Source organism: Orcinus orca, chromosome 15 (assembly GCF_937001465.1).
Source record: "Orcinus orca chromosome 15, mOrcOrc1.1, whole genome shotgun sequence".
In the NCBI taxonomy this organism is placed as follows: Eukaryota; Metazoa; Chordata; class Mammalia; order Artiodactyla; family Delphinidae; genus Orcinus; species Orcinus orca.
Window position 1 is genome coordinate 66195071 of NC_064573.1, and position 24918 is coordinate 66219988.

Below are 24918 nucleotides of genomic sequence, written 5' to 3' on the forward strand. Positions count from 1 at the left end.
TGTCTAGTTTTCCACAAAGAAGGATAATCCAGGCATTTAGTCTACCATCCAGAAGAAGTCCCTCTTGAACTAGTTGGTACAATGAATGATTTACAACTAAAAGCTTCCCGATTTTGACCCATTCTTGCATTACTGTGTAAAACCAGCTTGGGCATATGTTTACCAATTTGGGGTATCAGTTTTTTGTATGTGGCTGGATTCTATTTGCTGTTGTCATATTTGGATATATGAAAATTCTATTCTTATATTCCATTCCCTCCCCTGGCAGATCCTCCACTGCCTCCTGGGTCAGGGCTATCCTGGGGTTGCCTCACCCCACACCCTTCTCTCCAGTGAGGGCTGTCCCTCCAGCACCTCGGCAGGGACTCACCAGTGCCTGCCTCCCCACAGATGGGAAAGTTAAGGCCTTGGAAGGAGTTGTACGGTACCAGCCTTGGATCCCACAGCATTGGGGTGTTGGGACAGGTGGCTAGAGCCTGGCTCTGATGCCCCTGTGGTGCCCTGCCCCACTCCATCCTGTCACCTGGAAGTGCTGGCAGTGGGAGGAGGACCCACTGGGCCAGACCAGCCACCCTTGCTCGGGTCCCGGGAGCTAGTGATCCAAGTTGCTTGAGGTCAGGTCATGGTCACTGAGCAACCCTAGACCTCACCAGGGCCAGTGTTCCCTGTGGAGAGTGGTGAGGGCCTTGGCCTGGCCTCAGGCCAAACTGTGACCCTCCAGTAGGTGCCACCTCAGCCCTCTGCAGCTTTCCTGGCCCAGACCCTGTCCCACCAGGTCTTCCATCCCCGCCCCTCCCCATCCAGACCAACCTCCCACTGCCTGCTTCTGGCGCTGAGCAGAATAGCGCCCCACACCCCTCCCCCATGCCACCTGCGGGCTGTCGCCTGCTCTCCCGTGTCAGCCCTGCTCCACCCAGTCACAGACTCAGGAATGGGGCCGTGGAAAACTCCAAGATTTTTTATTACTGGTCAGAAGGTGCTCACTCACAGTTCTGAGAAAAGGAACATTGAACAGCTCTGCCGCAGGCCTCATGGGGCTGCCTGCGTGCCTGCCCACCCGCCCTCCAGTGGGCACCCTAAGGCATTTCACACGTTGGTGTTTTCACTTTTTTTTTTTTTTTTAATAAAAACAAAACCAGTCCTGGAGTAGAAAGTAAAACCCTGTGATGAACTTTCAGGACCAAATTGAAGTGTGAAAGGTTGAGTAGGAGTTCTGAGGGGCTGGGACAGTGGCCACAGTGGCCCAGGCCCCCCCCCCCCCCCACAGTTGGCAGAAGCCACTGGAAGGGAATCTGAGGAGAGGGCAGGGCACAGCTGACAGGAGGGCCAAACTCAGACAGGAGCACCCTGTCGTCATCATTTTTTCACTTCTACATATCATAAAAATTTAAGCAAAATAGCTATTTTATATATATTTATATATCATATATCATATATATATATATATATATATATATATATATATATATATATGTATATATATATATATATATGGCAAATAAACAGTTCAGGGGTGCTGAGATGGGACACCCCAGAGACGGGACTCTGGGTTCTCTGGTGCCCAGGATACCAACCCAGGCTGAGCCGAGGGTTGGTTCTTATTGCTGATTTGGGGCTGGGTTCTGTGGCAGGAGCGCCTGCAGGCCCGGCCTCTGTGGGGCTGGGGAGCAGCCCCAGCATGGCCAGGGCTAGGCAGGGGCTGTTGCCCTCAAATCCACATGGCGGTCCCTCAGTGTCCCCTTCCCCACCATGCGTGGGGCTCTGGCTCCAGAGACAACTGACTTGTGCTCTCCTGGGCCCGGTGGCCCTTGGTTCCCTTCTCTGGGGGGTCCTGGGCTCCTGGGGGGTGGGCAGCTCACATACACATGGCCTTGCTGTTTGAGCTACAAAATGCTCCCGACTCAAAGGGGTCCATCTGGCTTCCCAATGTCTTAAAAAGAAGGGGCTCTTGCCAGGACACTTCTGTGGCAAGAAAGCACACTTAGAAAGTTGTCCACCAAGTGCTGTACTAAAAATATTTACTAAATACCTTGGCTGGAAAGAAATGGAGATCTTTTTTTTTCTAAAAAAGTCAAAAGTGGCTCCCTGGGAGGGGGCCAGTTCCTCCCTGGGGGGCTGGTGACTGGAGCAGCCAAGGGCCCGGGCCAGCCTGCCTGAGGTGTGGAAACTGGAGCTGGGGGGCCTGATGGGGCTCAAGTCCATGATGAAGGGTCACAGGAGACCCGGGGCACCTGGGGGCTGGAAAGAACCCGGGTCAGCACTTCCTCCTTCCAAGGTGGGAGCCCCAAAAAAGTGTTATTAAAAAACATAAGAAGGAAAAGGTGGGGAGGTCAGTTGAGTACTAAATTGAGTGCATTAAATAGAAGGTGGACCAGGCTGTGCAGCCGCCTGTATTTGCAGGAGGGGGTTGGTGCTCAGAAGATGTTGGGGCACATGTGCCAGTCCTGCTTCTCCTTGGCCTCCCAGTAGCCACCCTTGTACACGCAGGCCGTCTCCCCAGTCACCGGGTCCAGCCTCTTCTCAAACCACAGCGGCACGTACACTTCGGCCTCCTTCTCTGCTGGGCGGCACAGTGGGCAGGCGGGCGGGCAGCCTGCCTCCTCCCAGCGCCCCAGAAAACCACTCCCTGTCCCCTCTCCTGCTGGCCCTCCTCCTTGCTCCTGGGGTGCCCCCTTCTCCAGCACCCCTCCCTGCCCCCAGGGAATCCCCTCTCTCCCCCTCAGCTTCTTCCAGTCCCCTCATCTCCTCCCAGTTCCTGGGAGACCCCCATGCCCTCTCCCGCTGGCCTCACTCCCGGGGGCCCCCCTCCCCACTGGCCTCACCTTCCTCTGCACCGCAGCCCCGCGAGCAGGCCTCCAGCCTCCGGCGCCGATTCACGCGCTGCTTCTCCTCCAGCCGCTGCTTCTCCGTGTTGGCCTCATCCCAGTGTCCCTTCTCCATCAGCCGCTGGTCGGGCCGCAAGCGGCTGTCGGTGGGCGCCACGCCCTCCTCGTGCTCGTTGAGGGTCAGGGCCAGCTCCGAGAAGTAGTACATGTTCTCCGCGTTGTCCCTGCGGGGCCCCATGGGGTGAGCTGCCGGGACACACTCGGCCCCCTCTCTGCTTCCCCTCCTGCATGTCCACCCCCTGAACCCCCCAAACCTGGCCTTGTGTCCACCTCGCCCTTTCCTCCCTGCACCTTGCAGGCTCCACCGACCTGCATGTTTTGCCACATTATACCTCTCTGGGAACTTGCCCACCTTGTCCAATTTTTCATATATATCAGCCTGAAGTGTTTCATAATGTCCTCATTATTATTCGTTTAATGTGTGTGACAGCAGTGTCTTCTTTCGCGTCTGTAATGTTGATGCTGTGCACCTTCTCTCTACCCAGTCATGTCAGAGGTTTGTCCGTTTTCTTCATTGGTGGAAGATGAAACTTTGTTGATCCTATTTTAGGTTTTTCTGCTTTACTGATTTTGCTTGTATAGTCTTCCTTCTACTTTGTTGGGATTTCTTTTGCTGCTCCTTTTCTAACTTCCTGGGATGGATGCTTAGCTCAATATTTTCCCATGTCTCTTCTTTTCTAATATGTGCATTTCAAGGCTACACATTTCACTCCAATTACTGCTTTAGCTGCATTCTACCATTTTTGTTATGTATTATTTTCATTATCATGCAGTTATACTTTCTAATTTTCATTATACTTTCTTTGTCCTATGGATTAGTTGGAAGTACATTTCTTAAGTTTATAAATATATGGTAATTTTTCTAGTCATCTTTGTTTCTAGCACACTCACTTTGGAGTCAGACAGTATACTTCGTATAATTTCATCTCTTTGAAATTTGTTTTATGACCCAGTATATGGTCAGTTTTTGCAAACGTTCCACATGTAATCAAAGAGATTGCATTTTCCACAGTTGTTGAGTGCAATGTTCTACAGCTGTCCTGAAGGTTCTGTTGTTCAAACTTGTCCTCCAGACATTTTCTTCTGCTATCCATTACTAAAAGAAGTATGTTAAAATCTCCCACTTTGGTTGTAAACTAGTCCATTTTTCCTTATATTTCTATCAACTTTTGCTGTATACATTTTGGGGCTGTTATTAGGTACAGGGTATATTCAAATTTAAAATCTTCCTGGCAAATTGAACGTTTATCATTTTGTCCCTCTTTGACCTTTTGTTTTAATGTCTGTTTTGTGATATTACTATAGCTGAAGGCAGCTTTTGTTTGGTTAGTATTTCTATGTATACATATCTTTTTCCATCCTTTTATTCCAGTCTTTATTTTATTTAGATGTATTTTTTGTAAACCACATAAAGTTTGATTTTTAAAAATTTGTCTGAAAGCTTATGGGAAGTTAATGTAATTACTAATATGTTGGATTTAAATCTATCTTATTTCGTTTTTTTCTTTTTATACTGCTTTGATACTGTGAAAGTTTTGAATTAGTCATAATACTTGGTATGTTGGTCCTTACATGGCCTGCTTGTATTTTTTTTCAATCAATTAATTAATTAATTATTTTGGGCTGCATTGGGCCTTTGTTGCTACGCAAGGCTTTCTTTAGTTGCGGGGAGCGGGGGCTACTCTTCGTTGCCGTGCATGGGCTTCTCATTGTGGTGGCTTCTCTTGTTGCGGAGCACTGGCTCTAGGCATGTGGGCTTCACTAGTTGTGGCACACAGGCTTCAGTAGTTGTGGCTCACAGGCTCTAGAGCACAGGCTCAGTAGTTGTGGCCATGGGCTTAGTTGCTCAGCGGCATGTGGGATCTTCCTGGGCCAGGGCTCGAACCCATGTCCCCTGCATTGTCAGGTGGATTCTTAACCACTGCGACACGAGGGAAGCCCCGGCCTGCTTGTATTAATGCGACCTTGCCACCTAAACCAAAGGTAGAATCCTGACAAAACCTACATCTGACCATAAGGAAAACTCACCAATCCATCCTCCTCTCAGGTAGCCACTGGCAGGACTCCTGGGTTCATCAGTCCTTTGCTTTCCTTTTAATATAATTTTATTGCATCTTTAAGTAGTCTTAAGTGTGTGTGTATGTCTGTGTGTGTATTCATATACATATATTTTAGATACTTGTTTTTAACTGTATAAAAAGAATATGTATGTAACCTTCTCGGACTTGCTTTTTTTAAACTTAATGTTATATTACTAAGATTTATCTGTATTGTATGTTGCTGTGGTTCATTTGTTTCAACTACTGTAAATATTGCTTTGTGTGAATATACTAATTATTTCATCCAATAAGTTTGAGTTGTTTTCAAGTTTTGCTTTGAGTAATCTTATTCATGTTTCCTGTTGTACATTTATAGGAGTTTCTCTTGAGTATACACCTAGAAGTGGGATTACTGGGCTGCAGAGTCTGTGATGTTCTTCTTTAGAAGGTAAGGCCACACTGCTTTCCAGCATGGTCATACCAGCTCACGTTCCCACCAGTGATGTATAAGGGATACTGTGGATCCATATCTTCTTCAACACTTGATATTACCAGACTGTTCATTTTTTCAAATCAAATGAAGGTAAAACTGCATCTTATTGTGGTTCTGATTTGCATTTCCCTGATTACCAATGATGTTATCATTTTCGTATGGTGATTGGCCATGTTTCTTCTTGTGTGAAATTCTTGTTCATGACTTGCACTTTCCCATTGGATTGTTTTTGCTTTATTTATTCATTAGAAGGTCTGTTATTCTTTTTGTTCCTATTTATTTATCTGTTTTTGGCTGCGTTGGGTCTTCGTTGCTGTGCACGGGCTTTATCTAGTTGCAGCGAGCAGGGGCTACTGTTTGTTGCAGTGCGTGGGCTTCTCATTCTGCTCATTGCGGTGGCTTCTCTTGTTGCATAGCATGGGCTTTAGGCGCTCGGGCTTCAGTAGTGTGGCACGTGGGCTCAGTAGTTGTGGCGCACGGGCTTAGTTGCTCTGCAGCATGTGGGATCTTCCCGAACCAGGGATTGAAGCCATGTTCCCTGCATTGGCAGGTGGATTCTTAACCACTGAGCCACGAGGGAAGCCCCAGAAAAATTTCTTTTAATGAACAGAAGCATTTTAATATAATTGAATACATCAGTGTTTTTGTCTTATTTAAGATATATTTCCGTAAGTTATAGATGATACTCATCTATATTTTCTACTTAGAGGTTTTTTGTTTCTTTTTAATAGTATGTGGATACAGAAAGACTAGAATTTATTTTTTATTTATTTTTTAAAGGAACATTTATTTATTTATTGGCTGCATTGGGTCTTTGTTGCTGCGTGTGGGCTTTCTCTAGTAGCGGCAAGTGGGGGCTACTCTTCATTGCGGTGCACGGGCTTCTCATTGTGGTGGCTTCTCTCGTTGTGGAGCACGGGCTCTAGGCGCACAGGCTTCAGTAGTTGTGGCACATGGGCTCAGTAGTTGTGGCTCGTGGGCTCTAGAGCACAGGCTCAGTAGTTGTGTCTTAGTTGCTCTGCAGCATGTGGGATCTTCCCGGACCAAGGATTGAACCCCTGTCCCCTGTGCTGGCAAGCGGATTCTTAACCATTGCGCCACCAGGGAAGTCCCTCTACTTAGAGTTTAACTTACTGTTTAACAGTAAGTCAAACTTAATACTTACTGTAAGACCTTTATTTGGAGTTGATTTTTGTTATAATAATGTAAGGGAACGATTCACTTAATGTTTTTCTATATGGATAACCATTTTCCCGAGATCCTTTTAGTGGATGGTGCCATCTTTCCATGTGCTATGATACGGGACCTTTGTTATATACCAAAGATATATACACATCCAGGGCATAGTTTCCAGGCTTACTATTCTATTTCACTATAGCTTCAAAATAAGTATCTAATAGGGCAAGTCCTCTTTTTTTTAGAAATATCCTGGCCCCTTTATTCTTCAATATAAATTAAGAAATCATAATATCAAGTTCCATGAAAATCACTATTGGGATTTTGTTTGGTTTACCGACTCTTTAGATCATGACATATTAATAGTACTTAGTCTTTCTACCCACGAACGTGGTATCTTTCTCCATTCATTTAGCTCTTCCTTGATATCTCAGCAAAGTTTTATAATTTTCTCTATAGAGGTCTTGTATATATTATAAGATTTGTTACAAGGTCCTTGATATTCTCTGATATGATAATTGGTGTCTTCTCTTAAACTGTATTTTCTAGTTGTTTTCTTTTAGTGTATAGAAATGCAACTGACTTTTGCATATTAATCTTATATTGAGGCACCTAAGATGCCTTTTGTTCAGATCTGTTAATGTAACAAATTTATGGATTTTCTAGTACAGACTCATCCTTGCGTACCCAGGATAAACTCAACATGACTGAAGAATGTTATCTTTTTCATATACTGTTGGATTTTCTGATGTCTTGTTTTGGAATTGTGCTTATCCATGAGTGAAAGAGGGTAGAACTTTTATTTTCCTACTACTCTTTTAGCCTGGTTTGGTATTAGGTATCTTATACTGGCCTCACAGTATAAGAAAGGAAAGTATTTCTTTTTCTATGGTCTGGTAGATTTTCTATAAAATTGAGGTATATGTTTCTTGACAACTTGGTAGAATTCACCTATAAAACTACCTGGGCTTTGTGTTTTCCCTGTGGAAATTTTTAAACTACTGCTTCAGTATCTTTAATTATAGGATTAATTATAGGATTTAATTATAGGATCATGCTTTTTTTTTTTCTTCTAGACTCAGTTCTTGTAAGTTATATTTTTCTAAAAATTTGTCCTTCCAATGAGAATTTTAATAATCTCTTTATACTTTAAATATAATAAACATAATGAAAACATTAATAATATTTATTTCTATATTCTCTCTTGATCAGTCTTGCCAGTAGTTTTCTGTTCGTTTTTTTCCCTCAAAGATCAACTTCTTTTTAAACTTGTTTTTTTTTTAAAATAAATTTATTTTATTTATTTTTGGCTGTGTTGGGTCTTCGTTGCTGTGCACGGGCTTTCTCTAGATGTGGCGAGCGGGGGCTACTCTTCGTTGCAGTGCATGGGCTTCTCATTGCAGTGGCTTCTCTTGTTGCGGAGCACGGCCTCTAGGCGCATGGGCTTCAGTAGTTGTGGCTCACGGGCTCTAGAGCACAGGCTCAGTAGTTGTGGCGCATGGGCTTAGTTGCTCGGCGGCATGTGGGATCTTCCCGGACCAGGGCTCGAACCCGTGTCCCCTGCATTGGCAGGTGGATTCTTAACCACTGCGCCACTAGGAAAGTCCCTCTGCTTTTATTTTTAAGGTATATTTTCTTCTTTCTTTCAGTTTGTATGTTGCACTTTCTCTAATTTCTTAGAATGAAAAAGCTTTAATAAGCTTATATACCTATTTAAGGCAATACATTTCCTTTGAAGCTTTGCCTTTGGTATATCCAGCCAGTTTTGATATCTTTTTCTTCTCATTCAGTTCTAGGCATTCTAACTTATTATTTTGTCCATGAATTATTTAGCAACTTAAATTTTTTCCCAAATATGTGGGGACTTTTTGACATCTTGTTCATAACTTCTAATTTGTCTTATCATAGGCTGTGGTCTGTGTGCTACCCTCTGTACATTTGTTGAGGCTTTCTTTAGGGTTTAGTACACGATTGATTTTTGCATAAATTCCACGTATACTTGAGAAAAAGCCTGTTCTCTGTTGCAACCATAAGTATATGTATATCCTGTGTTTTTTTGCTCTCCATCTTGCTGGGTTGCTTTTCCCCATTTGACTCTCAACAAGTGAGAAGGGTGTGTTGAAATCTCTGTCTTCCAGTGTGGTGATGGATTTATCCATTTCTCCCTTTACTCTCAATATGTGTGCTTTGTGTATTTTTGAGGCTCTTTCACTACATGCATAATGTCTGTGTCATGCATACGGTTCATATCTTCTCGAAGAACTCAACGTTTTATCATGTAGCAACTCTTCCATCCCTAATAATGCTTTTGTCCTAAAGTCTGTTTTTACCTTATATTAATATAGCTGTTATAGCTTTTTGGTTAGTATTTTCATGATATGTCTATCTTTTACTTTCAACCTTTGCCCATCATTACGCTTTGGATCTTTCTTAGAAGGTGCATGCATCTGGATTTTTAAAAATCCAGTCAGTTAGTATTGGGTTGGCCAAAAAGATCGTTCAGGTTTTTCCATAAATGGTAGGGAAAACCCGAACAAACTTTTGGGCCAACCCAATATTTTGCTTTTTTAACTAGTGAGTTTCATCTATTTATGTTATTATGCCTGGACTTATTTCTACTGTGTTAACTTGCTGTTTTTATTTGTCTTTTTAATATTTTTTACTGATTTAAAAATCTTCTGTTGGTCTCTACCTTCACATCCCTTGGTGTCCTCTGTCTCCCTAGACTCCATTGTGTTAACATCATCTACACTTCTAATTCTGGACTGTTGTGGGAACATTTTCTGCTTTTCTTTGGTCTTAGTAATTATTTTGAAAATCCCTCCCACACACAACCTTTTATTTCATATAACTACTGTAGCACCTTCTGGATTCTTTCCCTCCCCCTTTTAGACTACTGTTTTCATTGTGGGTTTTTGTGTGGCAAACCTTCTGAGGCTGTTCACCTGAGAACATTTTGTTTTTTTATCACAGCCTCATATTTGAACGATAGCTCAGCTGGACAGAAACTTTTTTTTTTTTTAATTTATTTTTGGCTGTGTTGGGCCTTCGTTGCTGCACGTGGGCTTTCTCCAGTTGGGGCGAGCGGGGGCTACTCTTCGTTGCGGTGCATGGGCTTCTCATTGCGGTGGCTTCTCCTGTTGCAGAGCACAGGCTCTAGGTGCGCGGGCTTCAGTAGTTGTGGCACGTGTGCTCAGTAGTTGTGGCTTGCGGGCTCTAGAGCGCAGGCTCAGTAGTTGTGGCGCTCGGGCTTAGTTGCTCCGCGGCATGTGGGATCTTCCCGGACCAGGGTTAGAACCCATGTCCTCTGCTTTGGCAGGCGGATTCTTAACCACTGCGCCACCAGGGAAGCCCTGGACTGAAACTTTTACCTTCTAATTTCATTTTCTTCATTACTTTGAAAATATTATTCCAAAAATCTGATGTCCATCTGATTCTTCATTCTCTACTGAAATCTTTTCTCTCTGGAAGCTATTAGAATTTTCTCCTTGGTGTCCTTAATTTTCAGTATATTGTGGTCTAGGCAGAAGTTTTTCTTTGTTTCCTGTCTCTGGAACTCCAACGGGCCCTTTCAACCCAAGGTCTTTCATCTGTTTATTTGGGGAAATTTATTTCCATCATTTCTTTAACTATTTCTCTCTCTTTTCTATTTTTCTTTCTTTCCTTTCCTTTCCTTCTGGGATTCCAATTAAACATATTAATTTAGTAGCTACTCTAGGAATTACAATATGCACAGTTCACATAGTCAGAAATTAGTGTGCATCTTGACCCTCCTCTTGGGTAGCACAAGGGCCTTTGAAAAGTTTCCAGTTTTCTGACTTACCTGATTGTGCAGTTGCACTTAATGTTTAGATTTTAAACCCCACAAGACATTATTGTTCTTATTTACTCACTGTTCACATAGGTTTTGTTCCTCATTTCACACATCTTGGTTCTTCTATCTGGGAGCTCTATCCTTAGTGCTGGTCTGCTGGTGGCAAAATGAGTGGCTTGAAAATGTCTATTTCAACTTTACTCTGTAAAGATGTTCTTGCTGGGTGTGTAATTAATTCTCACCTGTCAGTGAGTCTTTCTGCATGTGTAAGATTTCATCTGTCTTCAAGCTCCCGTTATTGCTGATGAGGAGAAGGTTGTCAGTCTGCCGTTCCTCAGAAAGTACATCTTTTTAAAAATCTGGCTGCTTAATATTTTCTCTGATCTAGTTTCAACAGTTTCACTGTATAGATTTAGATGTGGAAAATCTCTGCTGTTTTCTCCTCAGATAAGACTCCTGAGATGGTCTCTTGCTTCTGGACTCTGACCAGAAGCCTGCTGGACCCTGCTCTCAAACTCAACGTGCCCTACACGTCCTGACGCTGCACCCTCCCAGGCTCCGGGGATGCCTGTGGGGCTGCTCCAGGGACTCACTCTGGGTCACCAGGTGGCCAGCCTTCTCTCTCTAGGTGCTTGGCTTTTCCAGGTTTTGTCTGTTTATCTGAAGATTTTGATTATTTCTTCTGACCTATATTCAGTCAATGGGTTCTCTCTATTAAACCTTCCCATGGAGTTCTCAATTTCAGTTACTTTATGTTTCCTTTGTAGAATTTCTGTTTCATTCTCTTTGGAATCAGCTGTGCCACTTTTTATAGTTTCCTGCACTTATTTTCATGTTTGGTTTTCATTCCTTGGACTATGCGGACTTGTCCCATCAATCAGCCTGTTTAAAGTCTCTGCATAGGACGTGCTGCCACCTGATGGTGTCAACGCTTATTTACAGTCGGGTGTCTGGCTCCCCTCAGGCGTGGCCTGAACCCTCCCGTGCCCGCCGCTCGCTTCCTGTCTGGCTTGTCCCCTCCCCGCTCCCTGCCTGTTCTTCGCCCCGCAGCCCCACTCACGGCAGCGGGTACTTCTTCCACATCAGCTTGGCCGGTAGTGTCTGGTACACCGTTTTCTGCTTCCCGTCCAAGCTGGGGCTGCTGGGGCTGCTTTGCACGATCTTGGCGCACTCCATCTGTTCATCCCACGAGCCTGACAGCACGTAGTGGGCCTTGCCCTGGCTGTCACTCACCACTCCTGTCACCTGGGGACATTGGCAGGGCCAGCGTGGGGACATTGGCAGGGCCAGCGTAGGCACACGCCCCTCTCCGGGGTTCCCCCCTGACAGGCTCCGAGAGGTGGCCTTGCTTACCTTCCGGGCCACCTCTTTGGAGAAATAGCTGTAGGGTAAAAACTTTAGCTGGCACCGGTCCTTTGTCTTGTGGTTCACAATCTCGACGTCCCCTGTCTGGTAAGGGAGGGGAGTGGTCAGCGGCCGATCCCTGGGCCACACGGCCCCTCCCCGAGAGCATCCCCTGACCTGGTCGATCCAGAGCTTGCCCACGATGATGTTATGCACAGTCGAGGTGCTTTTCCTCCACACGTAGTGATTCCCGCTGGCCTGGAATTCTAAGTGGATGGCACCTGGAGGCCAGATATAGGGTCAGAGGTCATGGCCTGCCATGCTGGGTCCCAGCCAGCCTGACCCACCCTCCCGAGGTCCCAGGGTCCTGAGAACCAGAAGCAGTATTTGTGCAGACTGGGGATAGGGTACAGGTCAGGGGGGCATCCAGGAAGTCTGCAGGGGGACTGACGTCACCCCTGGAGGCACCAAGCTGGCTTCTGGGTTGGCAAACCCTCCCCCTCATCCAGAGTGTCCTTCTGCCCCCGCTCACCTAGCGGCATGATGGAGAGGTATTTCCCCCGGAACTTGCTGGAGATGGTGATCTCCTGCCAGAGGCTCCAGCCGTGTTTGGAGAACACATAGTGTGCGGCCGATGGCGGGTGGTGGCTCACCTGAGACCAGACCCACAGGCCGTGAGCGTCTGCTGGACGTGGCCTGGGCCTGCCCCCAACCGGCCGGGGGACAGCCTGCCCCGTGCCCAGTATGAATGGCTCTGTGGCCCTGGGAACCAGGACACACGGCAGGGCCTAGGCCCCCCAGAAAGGACAGTGCTCCAGTGGGAAAGCACGGGAATGCCCAGGGGAGCAGCCTGGGTGGCACTGGACGGGGGCAGGGCTGGGGCACCCCAACTACTGTGGGCCTGAGCCAGTGGCCGGGGCGTTTTCACGCCTGACTTGGGCTGTGGAATGGGGTGATGACATTGTGACAAGCTGTGCTGAGGGTGAATAAAGTGAGGGCGTTAGGCTCTACCAGGGGCTTCGGGCCTACTTTCTAGTTAACCTGCCCATCGCCTGCAGCGGCTGCATCTGTTGTGCTGTATTGCACTGAGGAGGCCCAGGATGGGAAGCCTCCCGGCCAGCCCGGCTCCAGAGCTGGAGTCCAGCTGGTGTCCCGTCCCAGCCTGGATGGCGGTGCAGCCTGCTCTGCCCACCCGGTGCCTCCGCCCCGTCCTCTCCAGCACTGGGCACCCTGACCACAGTCTCACCACCAGGACACTGCCATCAACTTTTCCTCATCTGTCCCTCCTCATTTCTGTGGCTCCTTTGGTCACAGGGTTAGGGCAAAGCCTCTCCCAGCCTCCCGTCTCGCAGCCTCGCCCCGGAACTGCAGCCGTGGGCTCCAGCCTCCCTGCACCCCTCCGTGCAGACGGCCCAGAGCTCCCGACAGTCCCCATAGGAGGCACCCTCATCCTTCCTACGTCTCAGAGGCACCGGCCAAACCTGCCAGCAACTGGGTGATGAGTGAGCCGTCCCCGAGCCTGCCCGATGCCTGTGGCCAGGGCCCCCACTGAAGCCCACCCATCAGCAAATTCAGGGACGTGACCCCAGAGACCTGGCCCTGGAGCTCAGTGTCAGCACCACCTTCTCGGGCAGACGATCCAGTCGGTCCAGCTGCTCACACCAAATGCTCTAGAGTCATGGCTGGCCCCACTTTCTCATGTTCCCCATCTAAATCCTTAGCAAATCCTGGCTGTTCTTTCTTCAAAACAGCATCCAGAATCTGCCCTTCCCCTACGCCGCCTCCAGCCTCCCCAGCCTCCCTGCTCCACCCTTATCCCTGCGCTGCACTCTCCCCACAGCAGCCAGTGACGGGGGCGGTTCCTCATAAAGCTGCCTCCTCTGCCCTCCCGTGACTCTTCCCACACAGAGAAGAGCCTTCTGCCGCCTGCCTCCTTCTCTCTGACCTCGGCTCCTTCTCTCTCCCTCACTCTGTTGCCAAACCGCTCCCGGGCCTTCCTAAAAGAGTCAGAACCATCCACATCCACAGTACCTGCTCCCCACCCCCCGGCCCACGAGAACAGGCCACTTCCCAGCTGGCTGCACCCTCAACTCCTGAGGGGGTTACTTGATCAGCAATGTTCAACGAAGAAATGTACTCAGTAGTAGTTCAGGCCAGGAACCCTGGGTCATCCTTGCCGCCTTCCCCAGGCAAATCCCTAGCTCTGCTTTTTAAAGGTGCCTGTGCTCAACCTCCTACCTCCCCTGGTCTGGCCTCCTACAGGCCTGCACAGCAGGCAGAGCACACCTTTAAAACCAGCCACTGGATTGCAAACTGTCTGCTTTCTGAGCTCAACCCCTGGGCCCACAGCAGCGGCTGGCACATGGTAGATACTCAGCGGCAGCCCGACCCGAATCTATCCTGGGCGCCTTCATGTAGCCCCTGCCTGGGTCCTCCTGGCACTCAGTGAAGCACCAACAGAATCGACCCCCTTCAGACAAGGATACCAGAGCTGGGCTGAGGTGCCCGAGGGGCCCAGTTTTGGTTCCACGCCTTGGGGAGACCAGTACCTGCAGGGAAGGCCTGTAGAAGCGATGGAGAGGATGGAGGAGAGCTGAGCTCTGGCCCCTCACACTCACGGCCTCCACCATCACTGACTGCGGCCCCGTGGGGCGCGGGCTGCTCCCTTTCAGCTCAGTGGTGACCCCACGCTCTAGCCCACCCGAATCCCTGATGGTGTCCAGCAAACACCCCTCCCCCACTGCTCCATGCCTTCTGGCCGAGAGAGGCGTCCTCCCCTCCCCCACCAGACCTGACTGTCCTCACCCAGCTCTCCTCCCACGTGGCCCACACTGTCCCCAGGAGGCCTGCTCCGTGGGGCGCCCCTGACCTGTCCCCGCCGCATGAGGCCCAGCTACCTGACCGGACCTTGGCTTGATGGCCCCTTCGGTCAGAGGCCGTGTCCCGTTTGTCTGGCTCTGACCCCCAGGCCTGGCTGAAGCGTGCGCGGGCCTCACCTGCTCGCAGAGGGAGCGCAGGCCCATGTCATCGAGACGGTCCAGCTCGAAGGTCTCACCCAGCATGGGGTTGAAGGGCTTGGCGATGCGGTGCACGGTGGTGGAGTAGGAGGACACGGAGAAGGCCGCCACCAGGCACATCTGCTCCACGGAGCTGGTGCAGTGCACGGCCTTGTCCAGCAGGTGGTGGTACTCCAGGTCCTCCGTCAGCCGCTGGAGCATGGACAGGGGCTCGTTAAAGTTGACCTGCGGGCGGGGTGTCAGGTCGGGGGTCTGCACAGACCGTCCACTGCTCCCAGCACAGACCTGCGGTTGTCGGCACAGCAGCCTTGCCTTTCTCAGATGTTCAGGGACATCACTGCTCAGACCACCTTCACAGAGAGGCTCATCTGAGGACCTGTCTAAAGCCACAGCCCCACTCACTGGCCTGCCTCCCCGCCCCTCCTGCCTGTTTTCTCCATAGCCCTCACCACGTTCTGACCTGCTGCATCTGGCAGAATTCTGTTACATTTACTGTCAGTCTCCCCTCCTAGGATGTAAATGCCAGGGCAGTGAATCATAGAAATCAGTGAATGAGTGAGTGAATGAATGAATAGGTGAATGAATGGATGAAGTGGGTCTACCTTGTATTCTGAGCTATTATGCAAGTCTTCTGTCCTGGGTCACAGAGTGAAACCAAGTCTGCCCTGGAGCAGCCCCAGCTCCCACTCCATGGAGATGCCACTGTGATCTAGCAGCACGAGAGCGCCAGCCCTGCCCTTTGCCTGCTGGTGACCTCGCTGGGGTGGGGACCAGGGGCAGCCCAGCATGGAGGAGGAGGGTTCACCCGGCCCCATACACAGCCCAATGTTACCACTCCCCATCTGCCAGGGTGGGAGGCACTTTGAGGGCCCCCTGTCTGATCAATGCAGAGCCCCTTCCTGGCTCCTTACCTCCAAGCGTGAGACCTCTGCCCTGGGGGAATTTCAGCAGTGCGGATGGAACACGATTCAATAACACGTTATATGCTCCTCAAGTGTCATTAAGAAAATGACACCCAGGGCTGCGTATACTTCCAAAGGCCATTACTTCCCATCCATGCACAAGAAAACAGCCTCCAGGGCCCCCCTGGCCGCTCTGCCCGGCCCCTACCGGCATGGGGATCTTGGAGAGCTCCCGGCCGATGCAGTTCTTCATGATGCTCCAAAGATTAAGACTGTAGTTGGGCTTGTCAGGGATGCGGACACGCCTCTTGACTTTGGGGGGGCCCTGGCGCACAAGTGAGGTGCTGTCTAGCACCTACCAGAGAAGCAGAGTGCGCCCGTCAGCAGAGGCCTGGTCGCCTCGGCCCCCAGGCCTCGCCCTCGCTTCTGGCCCAGGGTGGTCTGAGGACCAGGCCCGCGCTGGGACGTTGCTGGCGGGAGGGGAAGGCTCTGCCTGAGCTCAGATGAAGGCACCAGGCACAGGGCCCGCCCCTGGGGGCCCCGAGTTCAAAGTGCTGGCCTCCCCACTTCACCCCCCCTTCGGGGTCCCACCTCACTCACATTGTCTGAGGTCCATTCCACGGAGCCTGTAGTCCCACCCTCGGCTTTTCTGCAGGAAACACAAAAGGGAAGGCAAGTTATTTACAAATTCTGAGGCCTCCTGGGGACCCAGCCCCCTTCTATCCAGTCCCCTCAGTGAGGTCCGAGGGGCAGCTTGCATCTCCAAGGGGAGCGTCTCCAGTTCAGGACTCAGGTGGGGCTGAGGGACCTGGGGCAGCAGTTTGGAGGGGTTCCCACCCACTGGTGCCCTGTGGCAGCAGCCGCACAGCCAAGTTCTCACCAGGGGTCCCTGCACACAGGCCCCTCCTGGGGACTGGCTGACCAAGACCCAGAGAAGCCAAGGGATGGGCACCTCTGGGAGAGCCCCCGGGAGCCCCGTGGGTCCCCTCTGGCATGGACAAACCCCATTGTGTCCTCACTGTGCTGGTCAGATTACGGCATTCGACTTGGGTTCAGGAAGGGAAGGAAGTGGGTCGGATGGATCTCTGTGCCTAGGGATACTTGTGGTGAGATGGTGGCCAGAGCAGCAGGGGGCATTCTGGCTGAGGGGCCCAGGCTCTGAGGGAGCTCCCAGGAGGGGTGACCTGGGCCAGCCTGGTCAGGGGACAGGCACTAGGCAGTTAGGGCCTTGGATGGGAAGAACCCACCCAGGTCCCTGGGGAGAGGGGGAAGGCATTGCAGACAAGGGGGCACCTGGCAGAGTATCTGCCCACTGCCCAGTGCAGCTGCAGCACGAGTTGGGGGGCTGCGTGAGCACTGGGGGCTGTGCCAGGAGCCAGGGGAGCCAATGAAGAGTACTGAGCACAGGGTCACCTGCTTGCTGGTTGGGTGGGAGCAGAGGGGCCTGGGCTGTTGCTGAGGTATGGAAGGAGGCCAGGGCGGGGCATGCGGGAGGCAAGCCCGGGCCCTGGGGGCTCCAGGTATAGGGGAGTGGACAGGGAGCCAGAGGGAACCTGAGCAGGACCCCCCTGGCCTCAGAGCCCAAAGGGTGCCACTACCAGGTGATAATGGAATTTCAGAACAGCTAAGCTGTGCTAATTTTGAGAGCAATATAAGCGATTTTTAAATATTATTGGGAAATGCAGCATTCACAGCAGCACTATTTACAATAGCCAAGACATGGAAGCAACCTAAGTGTCCACTGACAGAGGAATGGATAAAGAAGATGTGGTACATATATACAATGGAATATTACTCAGCCATGAAAAAGAATGAAATATTGCCATTTGCAGCAACGTGGATGGACCTAGAGATTATCATACTAAGTGAAGTAAGTCAGAGAAAGACAAGTATCATAAGATATCACTTATATGTGGAATCTAAAATATGACACAAATGAACTTGTTTATGAAACAGACTCACAGACACAAAAGACAAACTTATGGTTATGAAAGGGGGAAGAGGGATAAATTAGCAGTTTTGGATTAGCAGATATAAACTACTATATATAAAACAGATAACAAGGTCCTATTGTATCGCACAGGGAACTATATTCAATATCCTGTAGTAAACCATAATGGAAAAGAATATATGTATTGGGTTGGCCAAAAAGATGTTACAGAAAAACCTGAACGAACTTTTTGGCCATGTGTGTGTGTATATATCTATATATCTATATATATGTATGTAAAACTGAATCACTTTGCTGTACACCAGAAACTAACGCAACATTGTAAGTCAACTATACTTCAATTAAAAAATTTTTAAAAATATTATTGGGGGACTTTCCTGGTGGCACAGTGGTTAAGAATCCGCCTGCGAGTGCGGGGGACACGGGTTCAATCCCTAGTCCAGGAAGATCCCACATGCCACGGAGCAGCTAAGCCCATGCACCACAACTACTGAAGCCCGCATGCCTAGAGCCCGTGCTCCGCAACGAGAAGCCACCGCTATGAGAAGCCTGTGCTCCACAACAAAGAGTAGCCCCAGGCTTCCCTGGTGGCGCAGTGGTTGAGAGTCCGCCTGCCGATGCAGGGGACACGGGTTTGTGCCCTGGTCCGGGAAGATCCCACATGCCGCGGAGCGGCTAGGCCCGTGAGCCATGGCCGCTGAGCCTGCACGTCTGGAGCCTGTGCACCGCAACAGGAGACGCCACAACAGTGAGAGGCCCGCGTACCAGAAAAAAAAGAGTAGCCCCCGCTTGACGCAATGCAACCAAAAATGATGATGATAATAAATAAATAAAATAAATAAATATATGTATAAAAAATATGATTGGGAAATGGAAATATACCACTGATAGGACCAGAAACTCCCTGAGGGGTAAGAGGAATCCAAACCATGCCTTTTCCCTGGAAGAAACCAGGACAGGGAAGTGGTGAAACACGCTGGTCCACAGAGGCAAAAAAGGAGCAGGCACAGCTTTTCACCGGCCTCCTCCCGGCCAGGCTGGGCTTCAGGGGGGGTCAGGGAAGGCAGCATGGGGTGGGCAGGCCACAGCATACATGTAGGAGTGAGGCCGCTGAGAAGTATGCAGTTCCTGAGGGCGAGCAGGGGAGCACATGGTCCTGACACACCTTGTTATGAGGGTGTCAGTGGGCAGCACAGGCTGCAGTCAGTTCTTTCCCCTGTGGGGCTCATCGGCCACTTTTATGTCCCCAAACACTGCCATATACACCAGCCCTTCTAGGGTCAGGACCTAAGGCAACCCGACAAGAATGAGCAACCCTGGTGAGGACTGAGCCCCGAACCATATTAAAATCTGTGCTCAAGCCCCGCATGCTCCCCTGACCACAGCCCTGCCGCCCACCCCATCTCACGTGCTTCCCTCCGCACGTGTCCTGCCAGCTCGGTCCACAAGCACAGGCGCTTCCCGAGGGTCCCAGGGAGTGTGGCAATGTGGCTTTCAGTGCTAGTAACTGTCTCATTTACTATTAATGTGTATTTAGAAAGATCCTGAAAGAGCAAGCTTTTATGAAAAATGAAACAGACTTTGAAATAGAAAATAAAAGAGGCTTTCTGTGTCTCCAGTCTGCTCTGGAATGCTGACACAGTGGTGGAGTGGCTGGGAACTTGTGCGGCTCTGGGGCAGGAACTGGATGCAGCCAATGACCTGTTGTCCATTTAAAATGAAATCCCAATACAAACTCTATTTGGGTATTTTTGATTTAAGGAAGAACAGAACCAATCTAAGCAAAAATACCGTCTGGAGCAAGACTTAAAGAAAACCCCAAGTGCGAAGAACAGGTGGAGCACGAGAACAGGCCGGCACGGCTGACCCGGGAGAGGTTCCTTCCAGGTGGCCGCCCAGCCCCGAGCCCACCTGTCCTCCTTGGGCTCAGTGATCACTGTGATGAAGGATGTGGAGTCTTCCATGGCGTCGAAGTACTCGGTATCTTCATCTTCCTCACTGTCCTCGCCTTTGGTGGTTAAGAGGCTTCCTAGAGACACACAAAGCCACTGCCTCAGTTTGTGACTTCAACAGTCGCGCCTGCCCAGGGAGGTCTAGAGCCCACGGCCCCTCCCCACCTCTGTCACCCCGCTGTGGTGCCCGTGCTCCCTTTCCTGGAACGCACTTTCACCCTCTTGCTCAGAGCCTCCCTCCTTCCGGAAGCTTTCCCTGATCTCTAAACATGCTGGTCAGTCTCTCTGTGGCCCAGCTTCCCTTTCTGATGGACCCCCTTCCCAGGGCACCCGTGACCCTGAGCCCCAGGTTAGGTGGGCAGCCACCTGGCACCCGGGCAGCCCTGCCACAGAGGGGACAGTTGGACTCACTGAGCTCTTCTCTGGGGATTGGGAGACTAGACACGGGGAGACTGTGCCCACTGTGAGGGCGTGGGGGATACAGAGGCACACAGGCACCAGAGCCGGCCAAGCGGGCCCAGACGTAGGTGCGTTGAGGGGTATGTAACCTGGGGGGGCTGTGTAAGCTGAGCCAGCTGGCAAAGGGGACACTGACGGTGGACTGGATGAATGGACTGACGCCCACTCACCCTCGCTGAAGCTCTTGGTGGGGTTGGTGGCCCGGCCGGGGGCACTGCGGAAAGCGCGCTCGAGGCTGTTGTGCTGCTTGGCCAGCTGCTCGATGGTCTCCTCCAGATGGACGCGCTGCTCCTGCTCATACTGCAGAGCCCGCTGCCATTTCCGGCTGTGCGTCTCCGCTAGTTCCAGGAAGTCCCTGCAGGCCTGCGAGGGGGCATGGCCTGTGAGCCAGGCAGGGCAGAGAGGAATGCCCGGGGGTGCCGTGGCCCCTCCCCCTCCCATCGCAGGTGGGTCAGAAACATCTTTGCTGCCCCCTGTGGCTTCCGTGGGGTCATGGGGACCCTGGCTTTCTCTGAACCAGCCTGGCATCTGCCCTGGTCGGTGCCCCACAGTCAAGATGCCATTCGAGAGCACTAAACCCGGTGTTGCTGGTCATGCTGCCTCGCCAGTTATCAGCTGGGGTGCTGCGTGTTCCTGGTGGCAGGGGCCCCAGCTCTCAGCTGCTGCATCCTCACTGTGGTCTGGGCCTAGGTTTGTCATAACCCCTGTCCCCACTGGAACCAACACAGCAGCTCAGGCCAGACCCTGGCTTTGGCACAGAAGGAAGGAAAGCCACCTTTCTGCTACACCGCCTGGCTCAGAGCTAAAGGGTCTTGTCGAACTTTCTACCAAGTTACCTCAAAGTCTGTATCACATAAACTCTGCTTTTAAGGTTCCCCCTTCAAACTTGTGGCCTACTATGACATCCAGATTCTTTTCAGCTTCCCGGGTCCATAAGTGGTTCTAGCACACTCTTAGGAAACGGGATGGTTGTTTTGCCCCTGTCATCACAGTAGAGAAGAGGGTCTGGGCTTCAGCTGTCCCTGGAGGGCAGCAAGGTCCCAGCCGGGCACCACTGGACTTGCCCTTCCTGGACTCCTCTAACGTGGTCGGAAGGGACATGGTTCCCGGCCCAACCTGCATCAGTGATCTCAGGCTGCCACTCCCCACCACCCCCTTACCACCGGCCACTGGGCTCCACGCACATCACATGAGGTCTGATGCTGAGGGTTAGAGACTTGATTCCTGGAGGGAGAGAGGCACGGTGCCTCTTCTCTGTGACAGGGACCGCACAGCACTACCTGAAGGGCTGTCAGGAGGAGCCAGGGAGGTGACGCAGAGCTCAGGGCCAAGGGGCACTCAATGGACACCCCCTTCATCACGGCTGGCGCCTGAGCACATGCCTTCACCCTGCCTGGGCTCGGCTGGCTCTCCAGCCCCATAAGGAGCCAAGCCCCAGTGGCGGCCTGGCTGGTGGAAAGGGCCCCAGCGTGGGGCTCCAGAAGGCTGGCCACTCATCTGGCCCCGCACGTCACTCCTTAACAAGCCCTCCCCGGGCACCTTCCCTCTGTCATCCCATCTCATCTCACCCCCAGTACCACGCAGAGTGGGCAGGGCAGGGGCTCGCCACCCCACCTTTCTGAAGATGTGGAAACGGAGGCCCAAGGCAACCAGCAAAGTGTAGTGGAAAAGGTCGCATGATCAGGACTGGGAAGGCCCAGTTCCCACATGGGTCACTCAGCCCCGCTGAGCCCATGTCCTGTCCATAAGCCACAATGGTAAAGCCCCACAGACCCTGCATTTGCAGCCCCCCCGCCCCATCTCAGCTCACTCAGCAAAATCCTTGAGGTGGGAGGAGGGGGATTGTCCCTATTTGACAGATGAGGAAACTGAGGCTTAGTTCCCAGCAGCTCCCCAGCAAGGCTCTGGGGAGGGAGCACTTCAAGGGCCTCCCGCCCTCCCTTGCAGGTCTGGTCCCTGCCCAGCCACATGCCACTGTAACCTGCTTCTCCAGAAGGGGCAGGGATTTGTGCTGACAGGTGTCCTGGCACAGGTTAGGGGGAGGGAGAGACTTTAGTGGGGAAGGAAAGAAATCTCCTTATGCACTTAGCAGGCTCTGGAGGTGAGAGACGCTGCATCCAGGGCTGTTGCAGGTCTGGGGCTATTCTGGATCTATAATGCTTGCCCACTGGTGCAGAGCTGCAGTCAGTGACTACCATGCAATTTGGGGACCCCCAAGGTGGGCTCCTGAGTGGCCTGTGTCCACTTCATCCTTGCTTCCCTTGACCCTAAGCTCGGCCCCAGTGCCTAGTCAGGTTAGTCTGGGCTCCAGCCACCCATTTGCTGACCAAGGAAGGAGTCCTAACTGCAGGGGCGCCGTCACTCTGCCGCTGCCCCAGCAGCTCTCAGACCACCGAGCCAGGTGCGCGGTGCTGTCAGAAACACATCCCAGAGGACTGGCTCTGGCGGGTGTGTGTGGGGGTGCCCTTGTCTACCTGGGCAGCGCCGGGTCCACCGCTTCAGGGAAGCCCCTTGCTGGATCCTCCTGTCCCCCTGAGACTGAGGCCCAGGGAGGAGGGGCTGCCCAGGTCAACAATGGGCGAACAGGACAGGACCCCTTGCCTGGCTGTCTTGGGGAGAAGGTGCAGGGGCCCGGGCTGTGTCATGCATGGAGCCTTGTTACAGGTGAGACACACGATGGGTGCTTCACGTTTTCTGGTTCTTAGGGTCTGTGGGTGCCCTGCCTGGTGGCAGGTTGCCTGCCCCATCAGACTAGCTTGGCAGCTGCACAAGAGCCTCTGGACTCTGCCCTCGCCTTTCCTTAGCGCTGCTCCGTCGTACCTGCCGCTGTCACTCCCCACCAACCCTCTACAGCTCCTGCAGTCATCTCGCTGAGTTTTAACACAGATGGACACTTTCCTTTCATATAATTCACAGCATTTAAAACAAGGCTTATTGGGTTTCCTTGTTGGCACAGTGGTTAAGAATCCGCCTGTCAGTGCAGGGGACACAGGTTCAATCCCTGGTCTGGGAAGATCTCACATTCTGTGGAAAAACTAAACCCGTACGCCACAACTACTGAGCCTGCGCTCTACAGCCCGTGAGTCGCAACTACTGAAGCCCGCGTGCCTTAGAGCCCCATGCTCTGCAACAAGAAAAGCCACCGCAATGAGAAGCCCGCACACTGCAATGAAGAGTAGCCCCCGCTCGCCGCAACTAGAGAAAGCCCACACTCAGCAACAAAGACCAATGCAGCCAAAAATAAATACATTAATTTATATAAAAAAAAAAAAACAAGGCTTATAAAAGAGCCACAAATAACAGTATAAAATAGCCAAATGTCATGGTAAATAATTCTACAAACTCATGTCAGAGAGCTCTACATGGCCTCTGACCTTCCTAGCAGCAAAAGCAAAGAAGGAAAGATAACAAGTTTATAGTTCCCTGTATAGCACAGGGAACTATACTCAGTATCTTGTAATAACCTATAAGGAAAAAGAATCTGAAGAATAAATAACTGAATCACTTTGCTGTACACCTGAAACTAACACAACATTGTAAATCAACTTCAATAAAAAATAAAATTAAATTTTAAAAAGCAAAGAGGGAAAGATGATTGTGCTGCAAAGATGAATTAGGCTCCCTTCCTCCTGCCCTTGATGTTCGTGACGCTCTCAACACTATAGGAATGATATGGAAGGGAAAACAGTGTTGGTTTCATTTTCTGAGACAGCTGACAGCCTCTCACAGACCTGGTCCCAGACCCTCTCCACACTCAGCTCCTGAGGCCCCGTCCTGCCCCACGCTCTCCCTCCTGTGTGACCACGTGCCTTCCTCCCCTTCTCTGGCCCCACCTCCCTCAGACCCACCATCCCCTGTGGGTCAGGGCTGTCGGTGCCGGTGCCAGGAGGGGAGGCGCACTCTCACAAGCACTGAGGTGGCTGCTTTAACAGCGTGACCGAGGAAGACATGGAGGCTCAGGGAGACCAAGGGACTTGATCAAGGCCACAGGCCATGCGTGTAGGGCCAGGGTCCAAGTCTCCCAGGGCGTGGAACCAGCACTGTCACTGTTTATTTTGTCAAGCTGGATCCTTACCCCCATCCGGATGCCCCTTGAGGCGATGTGGGGTCCCAGGGCCTTCCCGGAGTGGGGCTGGGCTCCTGGAGATGCTCACTAACAAGGATGTTGGGGAATAACCCTGTTCAAGCAACAGGACCCAGCCATGCCTGGTCCCTGCAGCAGAAGCTGTTGCCCACACAGCCAGGGCTGCCAGCTGATAACCTGGGTGCCCTCCACCTTGCTGTCCCTGCAGGACAGGCTGATATGGAGCAGCAGAGGGGCAGGAAGTCAAATCCCCAGGACAGCGGGGCCCTCATCGGGGCCACATGCAGCTGGGCTGGGCGATGAAGATTAGAGCGTGTCAGAGTTGCCTGAAGAGGGGGGCACGGCGGAGGCTGCTGTACCCCAATATCGAGGGGCTCATGTGGCTGGACCAGGGCCTTTTCCACTGATTCCGGGGTGCGGGGGTCATCTGCAGCTGATGAGCTGCTCTGGTCACCCTGCAGGCTGTGGAGAGCCCGCCTGCCCCCTCTGCCCTGAGGTGCCTACCTGGTGTCCATCCCCAACTGCGCCGGTTTCCTCTGATGCTGCCGACCTTCTCCAGGCCCCATCCCAGCCAGCCGCGAACAGAGGCAGGTGCCGGTCTGGCCCCGCCGCCCTGGAATGCTGAGCTGGGCTGTGCGCTGTGTGCTCGCTAAGCTGGATTAGGCCTGGGGCCCGGCGATGGGCGGGTGACTGGGGGTGGCTCCCAGGGGCCCAGGAAGGGCCTGGCTGACCCTGGCCCTGAACACGGTCACACTTCCCCTGAGGCCCCGCCACAACTCTCAGAGCTCACGCGCCGCCCTGA

The 24918-nt window shown here is 51.5% G+C and overlaps 1 protein-coding gene across 7 annotated transcripts in view; it reads right to left on the reverse strand.

The window, feature by feature from the left end:
* Nucleotides 1–1093: 1093 nt before the first annotated feature.
* The window catches only part of OSBP2 (oxysterol binding protein 2), a 155641-nt gene continuing 131816 nt past the window's right edge, over nt 1094–24918 (reverse strand). For 3 of the 7 annotated variants that reach the window (XM_033412779.2, XM_049698565.1, XM_049698566.1), the window contains 11 exons: nt 20203–20395; nt 19533–19650; nt 16271–16319; nt 15879–16025; nt 14748–14993; nt 12284–12404; nt 11929–12032; nt 11761–11856; nt 11468–11652; nt 2823–3049; nt 1094–2560 (listed from right to left, as the gene is read on the reverse strand). In XM_033412779.2, coding sequence (XP_033268670.1) covers nt 2415–2560; nt 2823–3049; nt 11468–11652; nt 11761–11856; nt 11929–12032; nt 12284–12404; nt 14748–14993; nt 15879–16025; nt 16271–16319; nt 19533–19650; nt 20203–20395 — 1632 coding nt within the window. In that variant the 3' untranslated portion in view covers nt 1094–2414. Of the gene's footprint in view, nt 3050–11467; nt 11653–11760; nt 11857–11928; nt 12033–12283; nt 12405–14747; nt 14994–15878; nt 16026–16270; nt 16320–19532; nt 19651–20202; nt 20396–24918 lie in introns of all 7 variants that reach the window. The other 4 variants (XM_012538216.3, XR_007471889.1, XR_007471890.1 and 1 more) reach the window with 4 other exon arrangements.